A 22,719-nucleotide genomic window follows, 5' to 3' on the forward strand; every position below is an offset into this window, starting at 1 on the left:
TATGAGTTGAATTTGAATCACTTAAGAGAAATGATGAACCTGAGGGAACAAAGTGACGGATTAACCAATTGGAAAAGATGTTTCGGAATATGCAAGTCAAAGGAAATTTCCTTCTGACAGGTGGGTCGAGACGACTACCTGGTTTTGGGTATGAATTTGCATCCTGGTGGAAACAGGAATGTTAATTGTTGTCACCAGAGGAATCAGCCGATTTAAAATTTTTTAAGGAAAAGTTTATCCCTCCGGCATTTATTGATGGTAGTAAACAAGAGTTTACAAATATGAGACAAGGAAGGTGATGATCGAGGGATATTGTAGAAAGTTTTCAGACTTGCCTCGTTCCATCCAGATATTGTTGTTAATTTGGTGGAGGTGTTATGTTGTTTTAAGCTGGGTGGCAAAAAGGGAAGTGGTATTTTGGGTGACCACTATCCATTGTAGTTCTTATCAGGAGTATGCTAGATGTTGTTGAGCCTTGAGGACTCTGAGAACATGAGCAACGAGAATAAAGAAGAATAAGAAAAGAATGGGAATTAAAAGAAGACAATAAAGTTAATGATTCGTCATATCAAGAATATCGAAGGATTCAGAGCTTCGAAAGAAGTGAAGCTAGAGTTAATTCTTCCAGCTGAGGTTTTAATGTCGCTGGTCAGAGTAAAAGTGATGGATATACTGGTAATCCCAGATATTTGAGACAAGGTGTCTCGAGTAAAGGAAATGTACTTTGTGCAGCAGGTACAAAATTAACACTTTGGGAAATGTGAAATTAATGAATGTGTTTATGTGAACAGAGGGGACACAGAATTGTGAATCGTCCCTAGAATCAGTTGTACTCAATAATTTTCCATGATATCATAGTGTCGATTCAGCAGAGTTATGGATTTAGTAGTTTGGTCGGATTGACCGTGAGTACAGAGATATTTGATGAGTTATATGTTCAGCCGTACGGACCATGAGAAATGGATTTAACTGACACATGCGAAATTTGTGAGTTATAGGCTCGGCCGTACCGACCACGCGGAGTGGATCCGGCCGACGTATTATTGAGATAAGAGTTGAATCAACCGTATTGGTCATTCTAGTTGACTTCGGCTGATATATTTCTTATTATGTATGTTATTACCTAGAGAGTAGTAAATAAATGTAGTTGAGATGAGTGTATGTATTTTGCATTGAGTGACAAAATAGTAATGTTATATCTTTGAGAGTGGTTGCCTACTTATCGAGACAACGATGATTTATCAGTATTGCGGGCTGCAGACCGTAATATTAATAACTCATTCGTGGATTCGTTAAGCAAGCAAACCGGTAGATTATTTTATTTTAGTATTGTACTTATTTGGAATGCTTAATAATAATAGAATATATATTGTATCACTTAATTCTGTTCCTTTAGATTGGTTGGTTATAATTGTGACAAGACGAAATGTTATGGGAAACCAGTACTTTCCATCGATCTGGATGAACAGAGATTACTTTTGTAAGTATGCAAAATGGATTGAGTCAGGCTGTTATTTATGTTGTGAGAGCAAAGAGATTGTTTTCGAAAGGCTGTCAAAAATACTTAGCTCATGTGGTGCTAAATGATGTTGTTTGGAGTAGTGTGAATAATGTCGAAAGAGTTAGACTTTTCTTGATGTCTTCTCTGAAAGTATACCTGGATTGTCTTCAGGCAGAGATATGAGGTTCATTATTGATTTGTTGCCAGGTATAAATTTATATTGGAGATTGGTTCAGGATGAGTTAAGGGAATTGGAAATTCAGTTGAGAGAATTGGTTGATAAAAGTTTTATTCAACCTAGTACAACACTGTTGAGGAGCACCAGTTTGTTGGTGAGAAAGAAAATGGACTTTAAAGACTATTCCTTGATTATAGATAATGGAGTCGGGTAACGATTGAGAACCGTTATCCATGGTGATGTACTGATGTTTATTTAACCAGCTCAGAAGTAATTGCGAAGATTCAAAGATTGAATTGAGATCTGGTTACTACCAATTGAATATTATAAGTGACATTGATCATAAGATGGTTTTCTGGACTCGTTATAGTCTTTATGAAGTTTGGTGATGCTATATGGATACTCATGCTGTTTTATGAGTTATTGGATGAAGTATTCCAATAATGCCTTGATAATTGATATCATTTTCATTGAAGATATTCTGGCATACTCTAAGCCTAGAGCAGAGCATGTAAACGTATTAAGTCGGTGAAGCAAAGATTAAGAGAACGTTGGTTGTATGCTAAGTTTAGCAAATGCGAATGTTGGATGGATCAAGTGGCATTCTAAAATTTGTTATGTCTGCTTAAGGTATTCAAGTGAATCCTTAAAGGATTGCAGGAATTGAGAAATTGGAACAACCACAAGCCATAATTGAGATTCGGAAATTCTTAACTTATCAGGCTATTTTGGATGGTTGTGAAATAATTTTTAGTCATTGTTTTGTCATTGATGAGACTGTTGAGAAAAGAGGTTAGGTATGAGTGGGAAGGAATTGTAAGCAAAGGATTCAACAACTGAAGTATTTCCTCACTCATGCACGTATTTTGGTATTCCCAGAGAATAGTGGTAATCATAAATTTTTAGTGATGTTTCTTGAATGGTATTGGAGGCATGTTGATGCAAATGTTAGGGTGATTGCATACGTTTCACGATAAATGGAATCTCATAAGATGAATTACCCTACTGGTGATTTGGAAGTCACGATTACCATTCTTGCTGTGAAGTTATGGAGACATTATATTTTAGTGGGAATGCAAGATTTTTTTTTACGAATCCAAAAAGTCTTCAATATCCATTACTTGGAAGGAATTTGATATGAGGCAGCGAAAGTGAATTGTATTGCTTAATGAACATGATTGTACGATCAGGGTGATCGTAAAGTTTGTTCTAGCTGAAGCACTTGGTGAGAAGACTACAGTAAGATTAATATCTGGCACGTTTGCCAAAAGTATCATCTTGTGGATTGAAAACCAACGGAAGAAAAATTAAGAATGGAAGATCGAGAAGAAGTTATACTTGTTAAGTAACAAGTTAGTACATTTACTCCAGTGTTGAGTAACAACCTTTCCCAGACAGTGCAACATTACTTATTTGTTTTATGGAAAAGAGAATTGGTTTACGGAACTGCTGAGTTTCTTAAGTATGTTGGTTGTGCAGTTTCCGAAGTAACGCCATAAGGACCATGAAATGTGTCACGTGAGTCGGTTTTTGATGACTTGTGAATGGAATGTTTCTGGGTAGAGAAAGATTCGATCAAGAAAGAGTTTTAGTAGACCCTGAGACTATGGATGAGTCTCCTCAAAGTATTCAGGTGATTAAGTTAACCTGAAGTAACCAGGAATGGCAAAAGAGATCAACAGATGGATATGCCACTAATCGAGTTTGTAAGGTAAATGGTTTGATATTTTTGGAAAATTCACCGCGAACAGAAATGACGAGAATTGGAAAAGAGACAAGATAAGATTTAGACACATCAGACCATTTTTTTTTTTTTTTTTCACTAAAGGAATCAATAAAGTTGCATACAAGTTTGTGATGCCTTCAGAATTGGCTAAGGCACATAATGTATTTTGTGTTCGATGCGTTGTCACTAAGTGGCAGAGTCGTTACATGGGACTTTGGTGCAACTATTGAGAATTAAGCCGGATCTGATTGGTGAGGAACTAATGTCGACTTTGGATTGGAAAAAGAAGGTCCTAAGAATTAAGACAGAGTAAGTAGTAAAAGCTTTGTGAAGGAAATCATTCAGTAGAAAATTACATGGGAGACAGAAGAACGGATGAGAGTTATGTATCCGAGACTATTTTATGAGTTTTGATGTTCTGGTTGGTGATTGGAATTTCGGGGACGAAATTCTATAAGGAGGGGAGATTGTCACAGCCCGTCCCGGAATTATTAATTCCGAGGACGTGAGATGACCAATGTGACCTTAAACGGGATTAAGGTGTGTAAATGTATGACATTTGTTTTACTTTAAGATCCTAAACTAGGGTTAGATTTATATTTGTATGTGTTAATTTGTGCTTGGACTTAGGTAGGACCTCCTACCCTGAATTCCCTCCCTAAAACCCGTAACCTTTCTTCTCTCTTCTTCTTTCATTCCAGACTCTCTCTCTCTCTTATTCTTTTCTGAAAACTCTCTCATTCTCTCTCTTACTCTCGAACTCACGGCAACCACCAAGAACCACCACAATATTGTACCAACGTTCCATTTAAGACCACCATCGTGATCCTGGGGACTTCACGAGCACGGGGATACCAATTTCAGGTGAGTTTCACTTCGAAAACCCTAGTTCTAAAGTTGCCGTGAGATGACACTGTTCATGAGCTTTGAATTGGTTACGTTTTAGGCTAAAACAAGATCACAGCGAGTTTAGTAAGGTCCCAAGGAAGCTCGGAGTGCTTCGTTGGAAGTTTTTGGACGTAAGAACACGGAGATCGACAAGTTCAAAGTTTGGCCGGAGCTTTCGAGGCGTTTTCCGGCGAATCCCCGGCGAGTTAGGAGTCGAGGTAGGTATCAATCTCTTCGTATCGTCAAGTAATACAACTTTCCTTTTTGTTTCACTCAATTTCGTTGAGTATTGAAGAAGTTATACTCATTTGAAAAATACCCAGTTTCCGGCGACCTCCGAGGCTTTCGAGGCAGTTTCCGGCCAAACCACGGCGAACTAGGTGTTGTGCAAGGTACCATTATCTTTGTCTCTTCAAGGGCTACAACTTTCGTTTTTGAATCACTTGATTTCGTTGAGAAATGACAAAGTTATGGCAATTTGAAAAACTGCCCAGAAAACGGCCGCCGGAAAAACCAGTCCGGCGACCCAAGGAAGAAGAAGGTGCTACAGTAAAAATAAAAATAAAATTATTTTAAAAATATGTCGACGTCCGTGACGTCGAGTAGATCACTGTGTTATATTCATATACCTAAATTGAACACCGTATGAGAAAGTTATTGAGGATTGTTGGTTAGGTGTTCAAATAACGTTTTATAGTTTTCACATTTAGGTGAAAATGTGAATTGATGATCCGACCGTTGGATCGTCACCAAAATTTGATACGTTGTAATACGTAATATTTGAGGATTATTGGAACTTACGGATTGGGAATCCGAGTTACGGATCTTCCGGAATTGGAATTGTAAGTCCATAATATAAAATGTTAACCGTCACTTAGTTTTGGAAATTGACGGAGATCCGACCGTTGGATGGTAATGAAATTTTAGGATGTTGTCCTAGAGGTATAATGTGGACCTCTGGAAGTTATGGATTTAAAATCTGAGTGGCAGATCTTCCGGATCGATCAACGTAGTGACGTATTTTATATAAGTTATGTATTCTATCGATATGAATTCTGAGCCTGGATTTGATTACTATTCTAGGCGGCGATCGTCATGACGCCTTGATGTGTGGTGCTAGGGAGTTGTTGGACGAACTCCAGGTGAGTGGGCAGTTTTGTTTTCCGTATATATATATACTTGACGTTTCCCAGAAATTGAATTGAAATGAAAATATGTTTAAAATGAAATGCATATGAGTTATGTGGAAAAACGGGAAGTGAAATACCATGCATAGAATTGATATGAAAAGTATATAGAAATGTGAGTTGAAATGCCATGCATGAATTAATATATGATGCATATGTATGAATTGGTGCGGTGGACGCACATGTAAGAATTGATTTATGATGCATATGTATGAATTGGTGCGGTGGACGCACAGGTAAGAATTGATTTATGATGCATATGTATGAATTGGTGCGGTGGACGCACAGGTAAGAATTGATTTATGATGCATATGTATGAAATGGTGCGGTGGACGCACAGATGAGTATTTAATTACTGTTATGATGATGATGATATATATTGAGCTCAAATCCTGCACCATGGTTTAGTGCTTATAGTATTCACCGCATCGCACGCTCGCCTTGGATCCAAGTAGATGCTAGTCGTACAGTCCACGCGGAGTGGGTACGACAGACCAGTCGCGAGAGTGTTAGTGAGATTCCGACTGGTGGGTGACCTTAGATTATGTGCACAGATGATTTATGAGAAGCACTAGAGCGTAACTTGTGTGCAGAAGGCCGGACGGGTCACAGAGGTGACTCCGGTAGAGTGATAATGATAGATTTTGAGCTCTAGGTTCAACCGTATAGGGCTATTAGAGGGCCTACGGTTGATTACTTTCTTGCACCTGATATGATTATGTTGATGCATTCATACCTTATTACTGTTGAGATGATGTGGCATGGCATAATTAATATGAGAAATGTTGAGATGACATGGCATGGCATGATTGATAAAGAGATAATGTTGAGATAGTAAAAATGAAGTTTTGAGAATATATATGTATATTTATATTTTACATTTCTGGGAAAGTATACAGGTTTTACGGAGAGGGGTTACAACGTTTTGAGAAATGTTTGGATTTGGAAAAGAATTGTTTTACTGACCCACTCAATTTTGGTTTTGCGCCCCTCCAGGTTCAGGAATCACAAAGGTGTGGTGACTACGAGGAATGCAGCGGGGTTCTGACAGATTGGACAAAATTAGGACTCACCTTCGGGTGTATCAACTTATAAATTGTATAATTAAAGCTTCCGTACTGTGCAAATGGTTACGTCACTCTCACGTGACGGCCAGCATGCCCTCCTTCGGGACGGGGTGTGTCAATTAGGTAACAAATAAATAATACAAACAAATAATAATAATGAAATTAGGTCACAAATAAATAATACAAACAAATAATAATAATGAAATTAGGTAACAAATAAATAATACAAACAAATAATTATAATCAAATTAGGTAACAAAATAATAATACAAACAAATAATTATAATATATTCTTACCTCATCCGCATAATTTGCCCCACTTCGAACATTACTACTAGCTTGTGTCAAGGCATCTCTCCACGTACTAAAGGAATGGCAAAGTATTTTCCAACGACTGGACATCGATTCTTTGGTTTTTTTCCCACCTATTTGCTCAAGAAATTTGGTATGAATTAAACTCCACATTTCTCACAACTGCATCTCATTACCCGTAAGGGAATTATGAGTAACTTCAACCCAGCTAGTGCACAACCCAACATCTTCAAGAAGCGACCAATTCGTACATGTATCAATAGTTATTTTGTAGAAAAAAATTGGATTGAAACTTTGAGAGAAAGATAGGAATTTGATTGAAAGTAGTTGAGAAAATATGAAATTGTGGTGTAAAGTAGATGGAGAAGAAGTGGTATTTATAGAAAAGTAAAAACAATTTTTTTTCAGATTTTTTACAATTTTTTCGGATTTTTTTCAATTTTTTTTTAATTTTTATTCAAATAATTAATCTCTACCATTGGATTTTAAAAAATTTGAATTCCAACACTCCAGATTGTGCCACGTGTCATAACGGTAACTTTTCTTAATTTTAAAACTATTTTTTCTTTTTTTTTTTAATTTATAACGCAGATTAATATCAATCGTTGATCTTAGATCGAACGGTTGATATAAAATCAGTTTTTTTTATTACCGTTGCAAATCGGACAGCTCGTATTAAAGAGCCGTTGGGATCGAACGGACCGTGGGAAGCCACGTGGCTTCCCAACGGTAACTGGGTGAGCGGGCCACTTGCCTGAAATCCTGTCGGGCGACGCGCCCCCACTCGCGAGTGAGGGGCACGCACCTGACACAAAAAAAATAAAAATAAAAAGCCCGGACCCAGGCCTGACGTCATGGGCCTCGGGCCACATGCCTATCAATTGCCCACCCCCCCCGGCCCTCGGGCTCCCACCCTCACTCGGGCTCTCCATGGCTAGAGAAGAACTAACCGGCCCTCGGGCCCTTTCCTGCAGCTCGTCCCCCCAGCAAAGAGCGAGGCTGGACTTGCTCTAAGTGTTCCAGTTGGCGAAGAAGAATTAGAGCGAATTGAAAATGACTTGATGTGATATGCTTCACGTAACTTTTATATTGCACCTTGAAAGTCGTCATTTTGAGATTTTATTTGTTTGCTATCGTCAGTGTTGCTCTTATAGTGCATTTTTGACAATTGAACTATTACGTTCCATGAAAATAAAGCCCCTCGTCAATACATAAGGTTTGTTTTGGAATTGGATCTGAACCAATGCCATCAAAGGTGACATCAACTAATCCCAACTAGCACAAAAAGGAACAGTGAAAGGGAGAGGGGGAGGGAGAGAGAGAGCAAAAGCACCAATGAAATGGTAAACTGAGCTATCAGAAACAAACTAATCAAAGCAAACAATGGTTTACATCTCCAATCTCCAGCTCTGAATATGTGATTTTGAACACGAATTAGAGGATTAAGAAGTACATTAGCAGACGTGCGCTAAAATTTGATGTGGTAGAAACTAACACAAACTAAACCCTGTTGAAGAAGTAATTGTAGTACGAGGAAGCAATGATCGTTCTATTCCGAGGATTAGAAGAGCTGCTAATTAGCACAAACTAAACAAATACTAAAAACTAACTTAAACAAACAAACAATTAGGGATTTGAATGAATTGAACTTAAATTGAAAACTGAAATTAACAACTAAACGAAGAGAAACGACAGCAATGAAATTGAAGTTTGAGCGATCAACGGATGAAAGCTAGTTAAATGATTCTTCTCAACACATAAGCACAACTTAATCTCCAATTATTCATTCTATAAACCGTGAACAACAACGATTCAAATTAGCCGCAAACAACACTGGTTAACCCTCCTACTACAAACTTGCACAATAAGTTTATATATAAACAAGAATTTTGGAAGCAATCCTAAAAGATGATTATTATTTTGTTCCAATTGAAATCAAGGCTCTCACCACTCTCAAAGATATCAATCAAAATTAAGTTACCATACCCCTCTGACAACAACAACATTATTGTCCTTAGGCACAAATAACCACACCATCCAAAATCTCACAAAAAGCTTCACATTCAAACGTTCTTCATCCGGTCTCAACCAACAGAGTGTACAGCTTCCCAAACTAAATTCTTTGGAACCGGGCTGGCAAGATCGCGAGCCTGCAGCGCTGCCTTGCGCAGCGTCCCAACGGTGAGTTCATTGGCCTTGTAGAATGACACACTTGTGTAAAGCAGCTTGTGCTTCTTGCAGAGTTCCTTGACAAGGGGGGCAACTTTCCTGAGGTTGCCTCGAGGCAACCGCGGAAACAAATGGTGCTCGATCTGGAACTGCAATCCTCCGTGGAACCAGTCCATCCACGGGTGGCAGACTATATTGAGCGATCCATTCGTCTGATTTTCGCACCAATCGTTCCCTGCAGGGGTTCCGACATAAACACTTGAAGAGAAATGGTTCAAGCAGAACTGCACATGTTGGATTCCAGTGACGGAAAAGCTTGCCACAACGAACATTACTCTTTCACCCCAATTGGGGAGGTAAGAAACCAGCAGAGGATACCAAATCCAAAACACCAAAAGCCCGAAGATTTCTTGGATCCTATTTTTTACCCTCAATCTTTTGGATGACAGCAGTAAAAATGACTGAGCAAAAAGGTTAATCCTAGCAAGACACATGACAGGGTAAAAAGTCCAGTGCTGGTAACTAACCATGAACCTAGTAAAAGCATCGAAATTCATCTTCCTGTCGTAGTAATAAGAGGCGAGGGAGCTGAACAGTTTCGAATTCACCGCGAAAAATGGCATGTGCTGGAGATCCGGATCGAATTCGAGGCTGTTGACGGAAATGTGGTGGGCGTTGTGGTTGCGCTTCCACCACGCAATACTGATGCCGGCGAGGCAGTTTCCGGTGAGGATCTGGGCGAATCTGTTCACCTTTTTGCTTCTGATGATCTGGTAGTGACCCGAATCGTGGCCGAGCCACCCGCTTTGAATCCAGAGAAAACCCATCAATACGCCGGAACCCAGATGAACCCAGCCGCTGTCGGAGCACAAGACGCCGTAGATGCTCAGAGTAAACAGCATTGCCACCAGAAACAGATAGAAATGGACGCTGTGTCCACTGTTTTCGAAAAGCCCCATTTTCGTAAACTCGTTGACGAGCTTCCTGTAATCTTTGGAAACTTCGGAAACAGAATAGTCTTCGAGATGGAATCCGGTGAAGAACTGGTCGAGGTGCTGCCAGGCGGAGCCGGGGTGGTAGGCGACGAACGCATCCGTGACGTCTTGGCCGGCGAGGCTGAGCAACGGGAGCTCGCCGCCGGGATGGTGGTTGGCCCAATCGGAGACGTTGTAGATCTTGCCCTGTATCGAGATCCATAGATCTCCAGGCTTGTTGTGGGTGCTGAGTTTTTCCTGGGAAATGTACTTCTTTGACTCTGCCGCCATTGGACAGATCTGGGAGGAAAAACGCTTTCGATTCCCAACTGAACTCCTCCTCTCTGGGTTTTCCAAAAGGAAGAGACTTTTCTGTGGATTGATAATTATTGCATGTTGGGGAGGAAAGGATTTGAATTCGGATGTTTTCTTTTTTTGAATTTCTCGAGCTCACTCTGCTTTCTCTGTTTTTCGGTTTCTGATGCTGTTCTGTAGTTTTTGAAGGGGATACGATTACGACTTGCGCAATTGGTGGGGATATTGGAATTGAACAAGCACCGCAGACTTGTATTGTTTTAACAACTCTTTAAAGTATTAAACTTTTGCTACTCCACTACGAGGTTAAATTAATTTTTTTATGAGTAAATTGTAGTTATAATCCTTTAATTTTAATTTTATTGGAGCTATGGTCTATCAACTAAAAATTCATTATCATTGGTTCTCAACTCATCAAAACGTGCAGCTATGGTCCCTCAACTAAAAATTAATTACCATTGGTCCCTCAACTTTAATTCAACTGGATAAATGGTCTCTTAACTTTAATCTAATTGTAGCAATGGTCATTCCAACATAACTCGTTTTAACAAAAAATTTGACGTAGTTGACGAAAATGACCATAATTACACACTTTGATGAGTTGAGGGACCCTAATTATATAAATTGTTATTCCAACATAACTTCTTTTGACAAAATTTTGACGAAATTGATGAAAATGACTATAGCTACACATTTTGATAAGTTGAGGGACCAATGGTAATGAATTTTTAGTTGAGGGACCATTGCTATAATTTACTCTTTTTTTATTCAGTAAATAATATCATTTGTTCAAATTTCTTTTTTCTGTTTTTCAGAGTTTTGTCAGTGGCTTAAAATAAGATAATTCTAACGAAACACTATCATACGGTTTTTTTTAATGAAAAAGACATTTTTACTTTAAAAATTCACGCATGATGTTCTTCACTTACAATACATTTTTGTCATTTTGATTAAAAATCAAAACTTTCAAATCTTTTTCATTAGTTTCCCTTTAAAATAATCATATCACATTATATATGTTAATGTAAAACAGTAAAACATTGTGTAACGTTATAATTAAAGGGGTGTGCTATCCACACACCATTTTTTACTTCTCATACATCCTTGTCAATTTATGTCCATTGATCTTTTTTATTTTATCTGATCCGACAATCGAAAATTAAAAGAATATGTGGATATTACATTCCTAATTAAAACAGATAAATAGTTTGAGTCAGTGCAACATTGACATCTTGTATCGTGTAGGTCGGAATTCAGTGGACCTTCTCGTCAAAAGATTCCTACACTTTTGAATGCTGCCACCCACCACGTTAAGGATTGAAACATGTAGATTTGGACCATTTGGTGAATCCAGAAAAGGCGAAAAGATGTCGCTTTTTCATGCTAAATACGGCATTTCCATGATTATTAAAACTAATCATGTGGTGTTCAATATTATATTCGAAATTCTGTGATCCAATTTTTTATTTTTTTTTATATTCTACATCAAAAATGATAAATTCTGCATCTCTGTGTTATCATAGAGATTTTTCAGTGTGATCGGTATACAAAGTAGTACACCAAGTGTCATTATACGAATAATGTGATATGTGTGCTAAAAAGTTAATAATTTTAAAAATAAAATTTCTCATCACTTCTAATAAAACAAGTGTTGTACTACTCATCACAATTAAAAATTGAAAGTTTTAACAAAACACTCCCAATACTGTTCATTTTTAACAAAAAAACCACATTTATACATATCCCTGATATATTTACTATACTTTTAAAAATAAATTTTCATTAAAAATGAAATTTTTTAAAATTTTTCGTTAATTTTCTTTTAAAAAATTTATCCTGTTACCAATCAAAATATTTTTTTTTTGGGAAACTATCAAAATATCTTTATGTGTTGTAAAATCGACGGTGGGTGCAGCGGAATAAATGAAACAAGACACAAAATTTACGAGGTTCCTCTACAGTCAGTGTGACTGGAGTACGTCCTCGGGGCAGCAGTGGTGCTTTCATTATAATCTGAAATAATAGGAGTACAAAGATAACTCTCTTTAATCTCCCCCTCATTTTCTCTTCTTCCTCTCTTCCTCTTCTTTCCTCTCTCTCTCTCTTCTCTCTTCTTTTCCTTCCTTTCTCTCCCGTGAACCTCTCTTCATTCATCCCCTCTTCTTTCTTTATATAAACAAAAGAAAGCACTATTCACTTTACAAATTTTCCACAAATGAATAGTGAAAATACTGTGCATAAATAGTAACAAACTATTCATGTGGACCATCCACGTAATATTTACAACACTCCCCCTTGGATGGCCACAAGTCTTCGATTGACTCGTTAAAATCTTGATCTGTCTTGGATGCTCCCCTTGATGAGTATCTCCCCCTGATTTCAAATCATTTAGGTTGATCGTTGATTGTTCTGCTTTAGTCTCTTAGTAAGAAGAGTTGCTAAAAGAGTTGCTTTACTTATTGTTAACTTTCCACAGCCTTTTTCTTGAACTGGGTTGTAGGACTTTCTGCTAGACTTGCATCCAAAGGTCTGAATTTACTCCTTTGATCTGGAGCAGATTTGATTCAAGTGTGGTGGACACTTAATCTTGAATCGGACTTGTAATTTCTTTAAGGACCTTCGAAGCTTGATCTTGAATGAAATTGGACCATAAGGAGCTTCACGTGACAAGGGTTCTTCGGTTTAGTTGTGGATGAATCAACACGTGTTCATTGCACTTGTCTCCACATGCTTCAATGTATCATTTTCACTTTCCTTACTTGCTCCCCTGGCTTCAGTAGTATTTTCCCTGGTTTTCCCCCATGCATATGTGGCATCTTCTCTTGTAGGATTTGTCCCCTGATGCAGGAGTGGAATGCAAACCCTTGCATTTGAATGGTTCATCACTTCTTGGTGACTGGGGACCCAACTCCAACCGTTGAAGATGACTACTCGAGAGCAATACTAGGTAAGCAATCAGGAAAGGTTCCAGGCAGTCGGTTCCTTACCTGGAGTTTGAGTGGAGGTTCCGACATACTGCTTTCTTTATCCTTGTCTTTGCAGGCAAGAACATGGACAAAGGAAAGGACAGGGAGATTGCATGATATGAGATAATCTTGCTCTGGTCCCTGAAGATATGTGATAATCTTGCTCTGGTGTGACATGTTTGAAGAGGTATTCTCGGAGAGGAAGAAAACTAAGTATTTCGAGATGCTATGTTGAAGATGCATTCTCGGAGATGAGGAAGAGTTAGGTATTCTTGCAGTGTTGCAGGTCTGCCTTGTTATGGAGAACAGAGGTCGACATATATAGAGATTTCCCAATAGCAAGTGGTGGTGCTGTGCTTTTACTCTTGTCAGCAACTGTGGTGTAAATAGAACAGTAAGATTTACGCGTTTTCAACTTTGTCAGAGATCTTTGACAAAATTGCACGCGACATCTGAAAAAGTTGGGATTACGTCTGAAAAATGTCAACGAACTTTATTCAGGAAAATCTGGCTTTTGAAATTCGGAGAGCGGTGCCTCTTCGATCTTTGAACAAGTGGCTCTGCTGCCTCTTCTTTTATAGAGACATCAATTGTGTTCAAGGGTATGCTCAGAAAGTTGCTGCCTGTAGAAATTTCCCCTTCTTGCATTTCTGAAATTTTATTTGACCTCTGTTTTTCCTTCATCATTTCTGAAAAATGACTTGCCCATCTAACATTTGCTTAGATTTGAGTCTTAGGAGTGATACAGACAAGCAGCGTCAGGATAATATATGGCGCCCGTCCTTCTTATCTTCTAATGGTCCTCTTACGGTTGGGGACTCTATGATGAAGAATAACATAACCGATACTGTGGTAGCTAGGAATCTTCTCACTCCAAGGGATAACAAGATCCTTTCAGAACGGTCCGAAGAGTCGGCTGTTCAAGACTCCTTGGCTCTCAGTGTTCAGTGTGCTGGCTCTGTTTCCAATATGGGCCAACGCCTACTTGCTCAAACTCGCCAAATTAAATCATTGATGGCGGAGGTGGCAAGTCTTAAACAAGAGATCAGAGGGCTCAAGCACGAGAATAGGGTGTTACACGTGCTTGCAAATAGTTACTCTACGAGCATGAAAAGAAAGCTCGACCAACTGCAGGAATCTGAAAGTCGAATTCAAAGTGATCACCAGAGGTTTGTTGCTAGATTCCGAAAGCAACTGATGCCTTCCCCTTCTGGTGTTTTGCTAAGTACTGGGGTGCCACATGAGCAATCTCCAGTGCCTCCCCCTTCTGGGGTACTTCCGAGTACTGAGGCTTCACATGAGCAACCTTTGTGAAGGCTTCATCCTGTTTGTTTGTTTTAACTCATGTGTATGTATATATCTGTAATTTCTTGGAGATATTAATAAATAAGCTTTATTTCATTCAATGTATTGTGCCAAATACAATAAAGCATATACTTCACTAAGATGTGGTACTTCTGGACCAAATATTAATTTATCTTTACCCTCACGAAGATAAATGATTATTCTTAGTGTCTTCATCATATGAGTATTCAACTCATAATCTTCAATCCATATGGTTCTTTTAATATCATAAATATCATGGATAAGATTCGTGTTGGTAGATTGTTCGATCTGCAGCTCGAGACAATAATTCCTTCAACACTTTATAATTTTTCTAGACTCTTCAGGAGTCCCAATTTAATATTATCAACTCTTCAAGAGTTATAATTTACTGTCATTGACTCTTGCAAGAGATTTTAGTATGTTGCAACAATATCATAATGATAGTACTCACTAAGGCAATTTATATCATCCATTGATATTGAGTACATAATTTATGCTTTACCCTTCGGGGGCTTACTTCAAGCAATTTGAATCATTCAGAGATTTTCTACACTTCATGACACATTTTCCTTTGGAATTTATACAGAGCAATTTGCTCCCATGTATATTTGAGGGATTTACTTATGGAGATATGATGTGGGTGACTCACAACCCTTCATATATAATTCTCCATTTATATGAACTCGTTTACAACCTTGTGTCATATCATGTAAGTGTATTACACTGTATTACAAATGCCATATATAATCTCCTTGGTTCAACATCTTTTGGCTATTTGTATTGTATTCAAATATATATAGGTTCATTTGCCCACGTTCTTACAAAATTGTAATGGAATTGCCTTTCTCCATTTTGGCCAATAATTTTTCTTTTGTCGACGAACAAAAGAACGTGACTCAATATTAACACAGCTCATTGATGAATTTAGTAGCTACTTGTAAAAACCAAAATTACCATCGGTTATCATCAATCCGTGATCCCATATTCTCATGTGCATGCGCATGCATAAAAGCTTTTCATTTCTTTGGATATCCATTGCCTCTTCAAGGGCATTACACTATCTCTTCCAGGATAGTCATAGTTTAGAGAATGCGGATCATAACCTCTTCTTGAGTGTTATAGAGCTTGAATTTTAATCTCCACTTCCAAGAGTTGAGTCATTTAGAACCTATACGTCAATCATGCTTCATGCATGAGACATCAATATTCCCATGTCTGTGGATTGTCCTATCTGGGACGTGTATCCACGCGGCGACTGTCATGCTTCTGGCATGCAACAGTTATGCTTCGGGAATGCAATAGTTCAGTAGTGCCATATTATTCTTCTTTCGAATAACTGAACCTTTTGAGTCTAAAAATCTGCCACGCTTCAGGCGTGCAACAGATAAATCATTTACTGTCTCATTATTTTATCCAACAGAGACATCAATTCTTGTAGGCACATTTGCAGTAAGTATATATGATTTCATCACTTTCGTTGCATCATTCAATTATTCATATTTCATTTTCTTATTGATTGCTTCGTGAATCAAAATAAGACAAATTCTCTTCGTTCTTCTGGAACGGTCTTTTCTCATCATTCTTTTGGAATGATATTTTCTCATCGTTCTTCTGGAACGATATTATTTTCTCCCCCTAATGGCATGAAAATTGTCTTATCAAAATGACAGTCCGCAAACCATGCGGTAAACATATCCCCAATCAAGAATTCCAAATATTGAATGATAGATGGTGTTCAACATCAATGCCTAATCTGCAATGATGCCTCATTTCAGTACGTTGTGGCAGTCTTACAGGCACATAGACAACACAACCAAAAACTCGTAAATGTATAATGTTTGGTTGGTTCCAAACCCGAGTTGTACTGAGAAGTATTGATGGTCGGTAACATGTCTCAACCGAATTAATAATGCATCATGTAAAGTTTACATGTCCCCATGTAGAAAATTGGCAATTTCGTTTTCATGAGCAGAGTGCGGGAAATCAATTTCATTCGCTTAATAAAGGCTTCTGCTAAACCATTTTGAGTATGGACATAAGGAACTTCTGGTCCATATTTAATAGTCTGTAAACTAAGACTCTTATGGCTTTTATTACAATTAAGTTAAGGCACTGCGGCACTTCAAACTTACGGTACTCATCTAGGAACTTCATGTCCTGATCTTCAGGATCAAGGGACTTCATGCCAGATCCTTTTGTATGATGGAACTTCGGGTCCAATCATTTTATATGATGAGGATCAAGAAACTGCAGGTTCTGATCTGATCAAGGAACTTCAGGTCCTGTATATACTCATAGTAACAAAAGATAAGTACAATAAATAAATTAAAGCACTAGGCGGTAATTCCAACCATAGTAAATAAATTGCATTTAAGTAAATAAAGCTTGTGACAAGGGCTTTAATTCAGCACCATTCACAGAAATCAAAACTTAAAGCAGTAGGTGGTAAAACCGTCCATGATAAATAAATTGCTTTAAAGTAAATAGAACTTGTGACATGGGCTTTAAACCAACACCATGCACATAAATATCAAAACTTTAAAGCAAAGGGTAATAATGCTACCCACTGTAAATAAATTGCTTTAAATAAATAGAGCTTGTGAAAGTGTTTTAAGCCAACACCATTCACATAAATAAATATATATTTTCGTTTCTTATTCATTCACATGGTGCCGTGTACCATCCAATAATATTTGTTCTTTTCTCCTTTTGTGACAACATCATGCACCAACAATCCACCTTTCCAATTTTTTTATTTTTATTTTTTTTGTTTTTATTATTTTTTTTTTTTCAGAATGGTGCAACTCACTTCCAAAACCTTTTTGTTTTCTTTAAATAGTCCAACCGACACACCATCCATTTGCTCCCTTTTTCAATTTATATATATATTTTTCTTTCTTTCCAACTACCCAAAATAATCACACTTTTCTTTGTCTGCCACTTATAAGAAGATCAAACCGTTAGATTTAACTCAAAATTTAGTATGATATGGATAATAAGATACCAAACAACTTTCGTGAAGAAACAGTTTCGAGCTGAGCTTCTGAAAATGAAGGTTTGGTACTCATAAGATGGCTGTCCAGTTTTCTGCGGAAATGGAAGCTGAGTTGAAGTTTCAGTCATCTACGACGATCGCACCGTTGACAATTTCTGAAATTTGGATATGTTCTATGTACGAGGCGGACAAACAACTTTCAAGAAGAAAGTATTTCACTCGGATGTCAGGAAGTTGGAGTTGCAAAGCTCATATGACTGTGAGATTTTCTGCCAATAATAATGACAATACTTATATAACCACATGTATATTTACTTTAAGAAAATTAGTTATTTAAAGATATGAGAATGAAATGAAAAGATTTTCTTATCTGTGAGATTCCAGCCGATAGAGGTGAGAGGTAAGTAGTGCTTTCCACCGACATGAGAGCTTCTCGTGCTGATAACGTGTTGTAAAATCGACGGTGGGTGCAGCGGAATAAATGAAACAAGACACAAAATTTACGAGGTTCCTCTACAGTCAGTGTGACTGAAGTACGTCCTCGGGGCAGCAGTGGTGCTTTCATTATAATCTGAAATAATAGGAGTACAAAGATAACTCTCTTTAATCTCCCCCTCATTTTCTCTTCTTCCTCTCTTCCTCTTCTTTCCTCTCTCTCTCTCTTCTCTCTTCTTTTCCTTCCTTTCTCTCCCGTGAACCTCTCTTCATTCATCCCCTCTTCTTTCTTTATATAAACAAAAGAAAGCACTATTCACTTTACAAATTTTCCACAAATGAATAGTGAAAATACTGTGCATAAATAGTAACAAACTATTCATGTGGACCATCCACGTAATATTTACAACATTATGCAAGTTGGAGTATACCCACTTGGCCGACCAAAAATTAAAATAAGAATATGCTATATGGATACGCCACGTATATGAGAAATTATCTTCATCCCCATTGGCACAATCATTACCCATGAAATAGTTTTGCAACTCATGGGCACACTTTACATTGAATCTTGTTCATATGCATATAATTTATTTTTAGTTACACTATTTGAAACTCGATTCGATTTTGATTTTATTTTGCTTTTTATAATTTAAAATTCATAATTTTATTTTATGAAATTTAAAATTCGTTTCATTTTAACTTGTAAACTCTATTTTCTTTCTAAAACTTAAAAGTCGCATCTTAGAACATACATGAGATCCACCACCCAATAAAACTACACCATTTGTACCAATGAATGTGATTATAAATCTCCAATATCTGTTAACATTCAACAATCATAAAATATTAAGTAAAAGAAATTCAAGAGATGAAAAGAAATTGATTAGCCTGGTGTATCAAAATCAAATCCACATAATAGAATTAACAGAATTAAGCCAATGTGCAATGAATTTTGTATTTTATAGAGTAAAATGACGATTTTTGAGTTTCAAGGTTAAAATGGACTCAAAATCAAGTTCCAAGAAAGTTGAGCAAATTTTGAGTTTTAGAGAGTAAAGTGACAACTTTTGAGTTACAGGAGACAAAATGAGATTAAAATCTAGTTTCAGAGACCGTAGCTAAAACTAAGCTTATATATTATAGGGTAGTGCTATTCACACAATTATTTTTATTTCTCACACACCGCTTAACTTTTGGCTGTCATAGCGAATGAATTGAAAAAGATCAATGCTAAAAAATAACAAAAATATGTGGGAAGTAAAATGATGTGTGAAATCCTATTTATATTACGAATCCATAATATTAATAGCGGTGTTGTGTTGACTCCTATAATAACATGGGATGGTTTGACTATAACATCTAAAAAAATCTCCGTAGAAAACTGATGATTCATTGAAAGGGGTGATTTCTACACTTCTCCTTTCATCTTTGCACTATTATGTTTGTTTTTCTGAATCACTAAAGGGACTTTGATTATTATTTTTTATTATTATTTCGTTCTCAGTTTTTTGTTTTTGTTTTTATCTTTTTAAAAATTGAAAAACTTGTTTTGTAATTACTTTCAGTTTTCAACATTTGAAACAAAATAAAAATCATAAACTGAAAACTACTTCCATGAGTTTCAAAGTTTGGCCTTGAATTTTCACTATTTTGGTTTTAAGTTTTTAATTTTTTTTAAACTAAAAAATAAAAGTTGTTACCAAATAAAATTTTAATTTTGAAAAAAGTGAAACCTGAAAACCATTTAAAACTTAAACTTAAAAATAAAAAAACTGAAAACTAAATAAAATAGTTATCCAACCCTCCCTAAATAAAACAAATGAAAAAAGAAATAATACACATAATTAAGATTAAAAGTAAATTGCGTAATAAAAAAGAGTGCATAAATCACTTGTGAGAAACTTTAGAATATTTATGGGTTGTAACCCAATGTAAATTCGAACACATGGGCCCACTTGAGCATTGAATTGGGCTTTTCTTGTTATAGATTAGTTTGTATTTTAGAAAAATAGATAAAAGGGATAACTTTACCACTTAGTACTACGGTTTAGTAGTATTCATTTTCACTTGTAAGTGGGAAGTCTTAAGTTCAATTCTCGCCAAAGGCGAATTTGGACCATATTATTACTAACCCATTGTGAGACTAAACCTACTCCCTCTCTCTTAATGTAGATAATATCGTTTGTTACAAGAAGAATAAAAAAGGGATAACCTATGTGCTTTCGATTCTTCTCCTTCCTCCCCTCAACACACCAAACAGAAAATCATCCCTTCATCACACTTATTTCCCACAACCTCTGCTGATCCTGTCATAGTAAGAACTCACTCTAATACTTCTTTTTATTTTTTATTTATCTTCTCAATTAAGTTTTTTATTTGTTCTGCTTTTGTTCCATGACTTTCAAGCTAGTTTAGTTATGTTCTTTAATTGAAGCATTGTTCTACAAATTCCTGCCTAGGCCCCGCCAATGTTCCTTTTACGTCTTGCCTAGGTGTTAGATGGCATAATTAATCTCTAGATGTTTGAGAAATAAGAGAATGCGCCTAAGTCGCCTAGGTCTAGGTGATGACAATAGCCAATAGGTAACTTATATTTTGCATTTTATGTATTCTAATATAATTATATATTTTTATAGATATAAATAGGCATTTATTTCTATGTCATGTAATAAATTTTTCTAAATTTAAAAAACCATCTAGGTTCCCCGCTTAACGCCTAGGCACTAAGTCCATGCCTGCTAACCTTAAATTGAAGAGAGAGCAAAAGAGTGTAAATTTGATAGAAATGTAATGGGGTGTCTAAAGAATTATGCTTTAGGTGTGAATATTTCTGTGCAAAAGATTATTGGGTGTTTGCTGCATTGGAAATATTTGCTTTCTTTGTTATGCTGTCATGAAATCACTACATGAAACTTATTAGGACTTAAACAGACGGATTTTCGATTATCGCAGTTTGAACCCAAGTTCGAATCCTTATATTAGAGTAGATTAGAATATATATCGTCTTGTCAAAGAAACAAATGAAGGATTTTAACAGTTTGGATAATGCCTTGCAGGTATATGTGAATATCAGTAAAGTATAAGAGGAAGCAAACACATTGATGGCACATTTGCTTTCAACTTCCTGCTCTCTAAATTTCTCCTCTGGTGGTACTTGCACGGTGCGTGCAACCACACTCTCTCCAAGTAGGGAAGCCCCAAATGAACCCAGCTATGGCGCCAATGAGAGCTCCGGTGGAGATTTAAATCACAGCGAGTAATGGTCTTTGGTGGAGATGGCTACTGTGGTTGGGCCACAGCCCTTCACCTCTCCAAGAAGGGTTATGAGGTTGCCATTGTTGATAGCCTTGTACGCCGTCTGTTTGACCATCAGCTTGGTCTTGGTTCCCTGACTCCAATCGCCTCCATCCATGATCGCATCCGTTGTTGGAAAGCTCTCACTGGAAAGTCCATTGAACTCTACATTGGTGATGTTTGTGATTTCGACTTCTTGTCAGAAGCCTTCAAATCATTTGAGCCTGATTCCGAGGTCCATTTCGAGGAACAGCGGTCTGCCCCTTACTCCATGATTGATCGGTCAAGAGCAGTATTCACGCAGAATAACTACGTGATTGGAACTCTGAATGTTCTCTTTGCTATAAAAGAGTTCTGAGAGGAGTGCCATCTCGTGATGCTCGGGACGATGGGAGAATACGGGACTCCAAATATTGACATGGAGGAGGGTTTCATTGCAATTACACATAATGGGAGAATATCTCTTTGCCCTACCCGAAGCAAGCGAGCTCTTTCTATCATTTGAGCAAGTTTCATGAGTCGAATAACATAGCCTTCACTTGCAAGGCTTGGGGGATTAGAGCCACTTCCAACATAAATCTCTTGAAACTCTCCGCCGCTGCATGAAAAGAAAGGTACCCCTGCTTCTCCAGCAATGGCTCCTGCTAACATGGTTTTTCTAGTACCAGGTGGACCAACAAGCAAAACACCTTTTGGGAGCTTGCCACCTAGACGAGTGAAACGCTGCAACAAGGGAAATGATTAAGGAGCACGCCCTACAGTACAAAAAAGATAAATACAGTGCAAGCATTGGAAACGAATGGCACCAATCAAGATGGATTTGGCATATCATCTTCTCCACAAGATCAAGGTTTTTTAAGATTGTACTCCTGAATTGATTTTAAGAAACACAATGCAAATGAGGGAATTTTTATCGAGTGAATCGAGACCATTTCAAGCCTTTGCCCCAATAGGTCACTTCCAAAATCACCATCTTATATCGGATGAAATAGCAATGATATTGCCCCCACCCCAGAAATCAGGAGACTGTTTGAAATGGTACCAGGCATATCGTTTAGGTTGATAAAAGATTGAAACTTTGAGCAAGGGTTTGAAGAAATTTGTTTCTTTCAAGAGAAGATAGGAAGAGCAAGAGTCTATGTATTTCATATATCTCAAAATGACAGATTACTAAAGACTATATCTTTTTACCAGCCGGTCTAAAACAGATCCTACATCTAGGGACCTAGAACTCCTCTCCAACCATAAATGGTTATTGGAGGATATCATCCATCCACTTGGAAGAAGATGGGAAGACTCAGATCAATTAACAAAACAAAAGAAAAACACCAGCTGTAACTTTCTAAAACTGGAAAAAGGAACTAGCCGTTGAAATTCAATGGC

The 22,719-nt window shown here is 37.3% G+C and overlaps 1 protein-coding gene and 2 long non-coding RNA genes across 4 annotated transcripts; 1 reads left to right on the forward strand and 2 right to left on the reverse strand.

Annotated features, from left to right (window-relative positions):
- The first annotated feature begins 540 nt into the window (after nt 1-540).
- Nucleotides 541-6,704, forward strand: LOC139198456 (uncharacterized). 2 transcript variants are annotated; one of them, XR_011583985.1, is made up of 5 exons: nt 541-4,269; nt 4,352-4,511; nt 4,617-4,685; nt 5,377-5,435; nt 6,477-6,704. It is a non-coding gene; the product is annotated as an uncharacterized lncRNA (long non-coding RNA). The 2 variants fall into 2 exon arrangements; XR_011583986.1 differs by lacking the exon at nt 6,477-6,704 and adding an exon at nt 5,717-6,301 and having other exon boundaries at nt 5,377-5,664.
- A 1,913-nt stretch (nt 6,705-8,617) lies between these two features.
- Nucleotides 8,618-10,587, reverse strand: LOC103440767 (acyl-lipid (9-3)-desaturase-like). Its single transcript, XM_008379467.4, has one exon. The coding sequence runs from the start codon at nt 10,291-10,293 to the stop codon at nt 8,944-8,946; it is 1,350 nt and encodes a 449-aa protein (XP_008377689.3). The 5' UTR covers nt 10,294-10,587; the 3' UTR covers nt 8,618-8,943.
- Nucleotides 10,588-16,583: 5,996 nt separating this feature from the next.
- Nucleotides 16,584-18,305, reverse strand: LOC139198457 (uncharacterized). Its single transcript, XR_011583987.1, has 2 exons — nt 17,614-18,305; nt 16,584-16,891 (listed from the first exon to the last, which is right to left on the reverse strand). It is a non-coding gene; the product is annotated as an uncharacterized lncRNA (long non-coding RNA).
- Nucleotides 18,306-22,719: the final 4,414 nt, after the last annotated feature.

Source organism: Malus domestica, chromosome 08 (genome assembly GCF_042453785.1).
Source record: "Malus domestica chromosome 08, GDT2T_hap1".
Taxonomy (NCBI): Eukaryota; Viridiplantae; Streptophyta; class Magnoliopsida; order Rosales; family Rosaceae; genus Malus; species Malus domestica.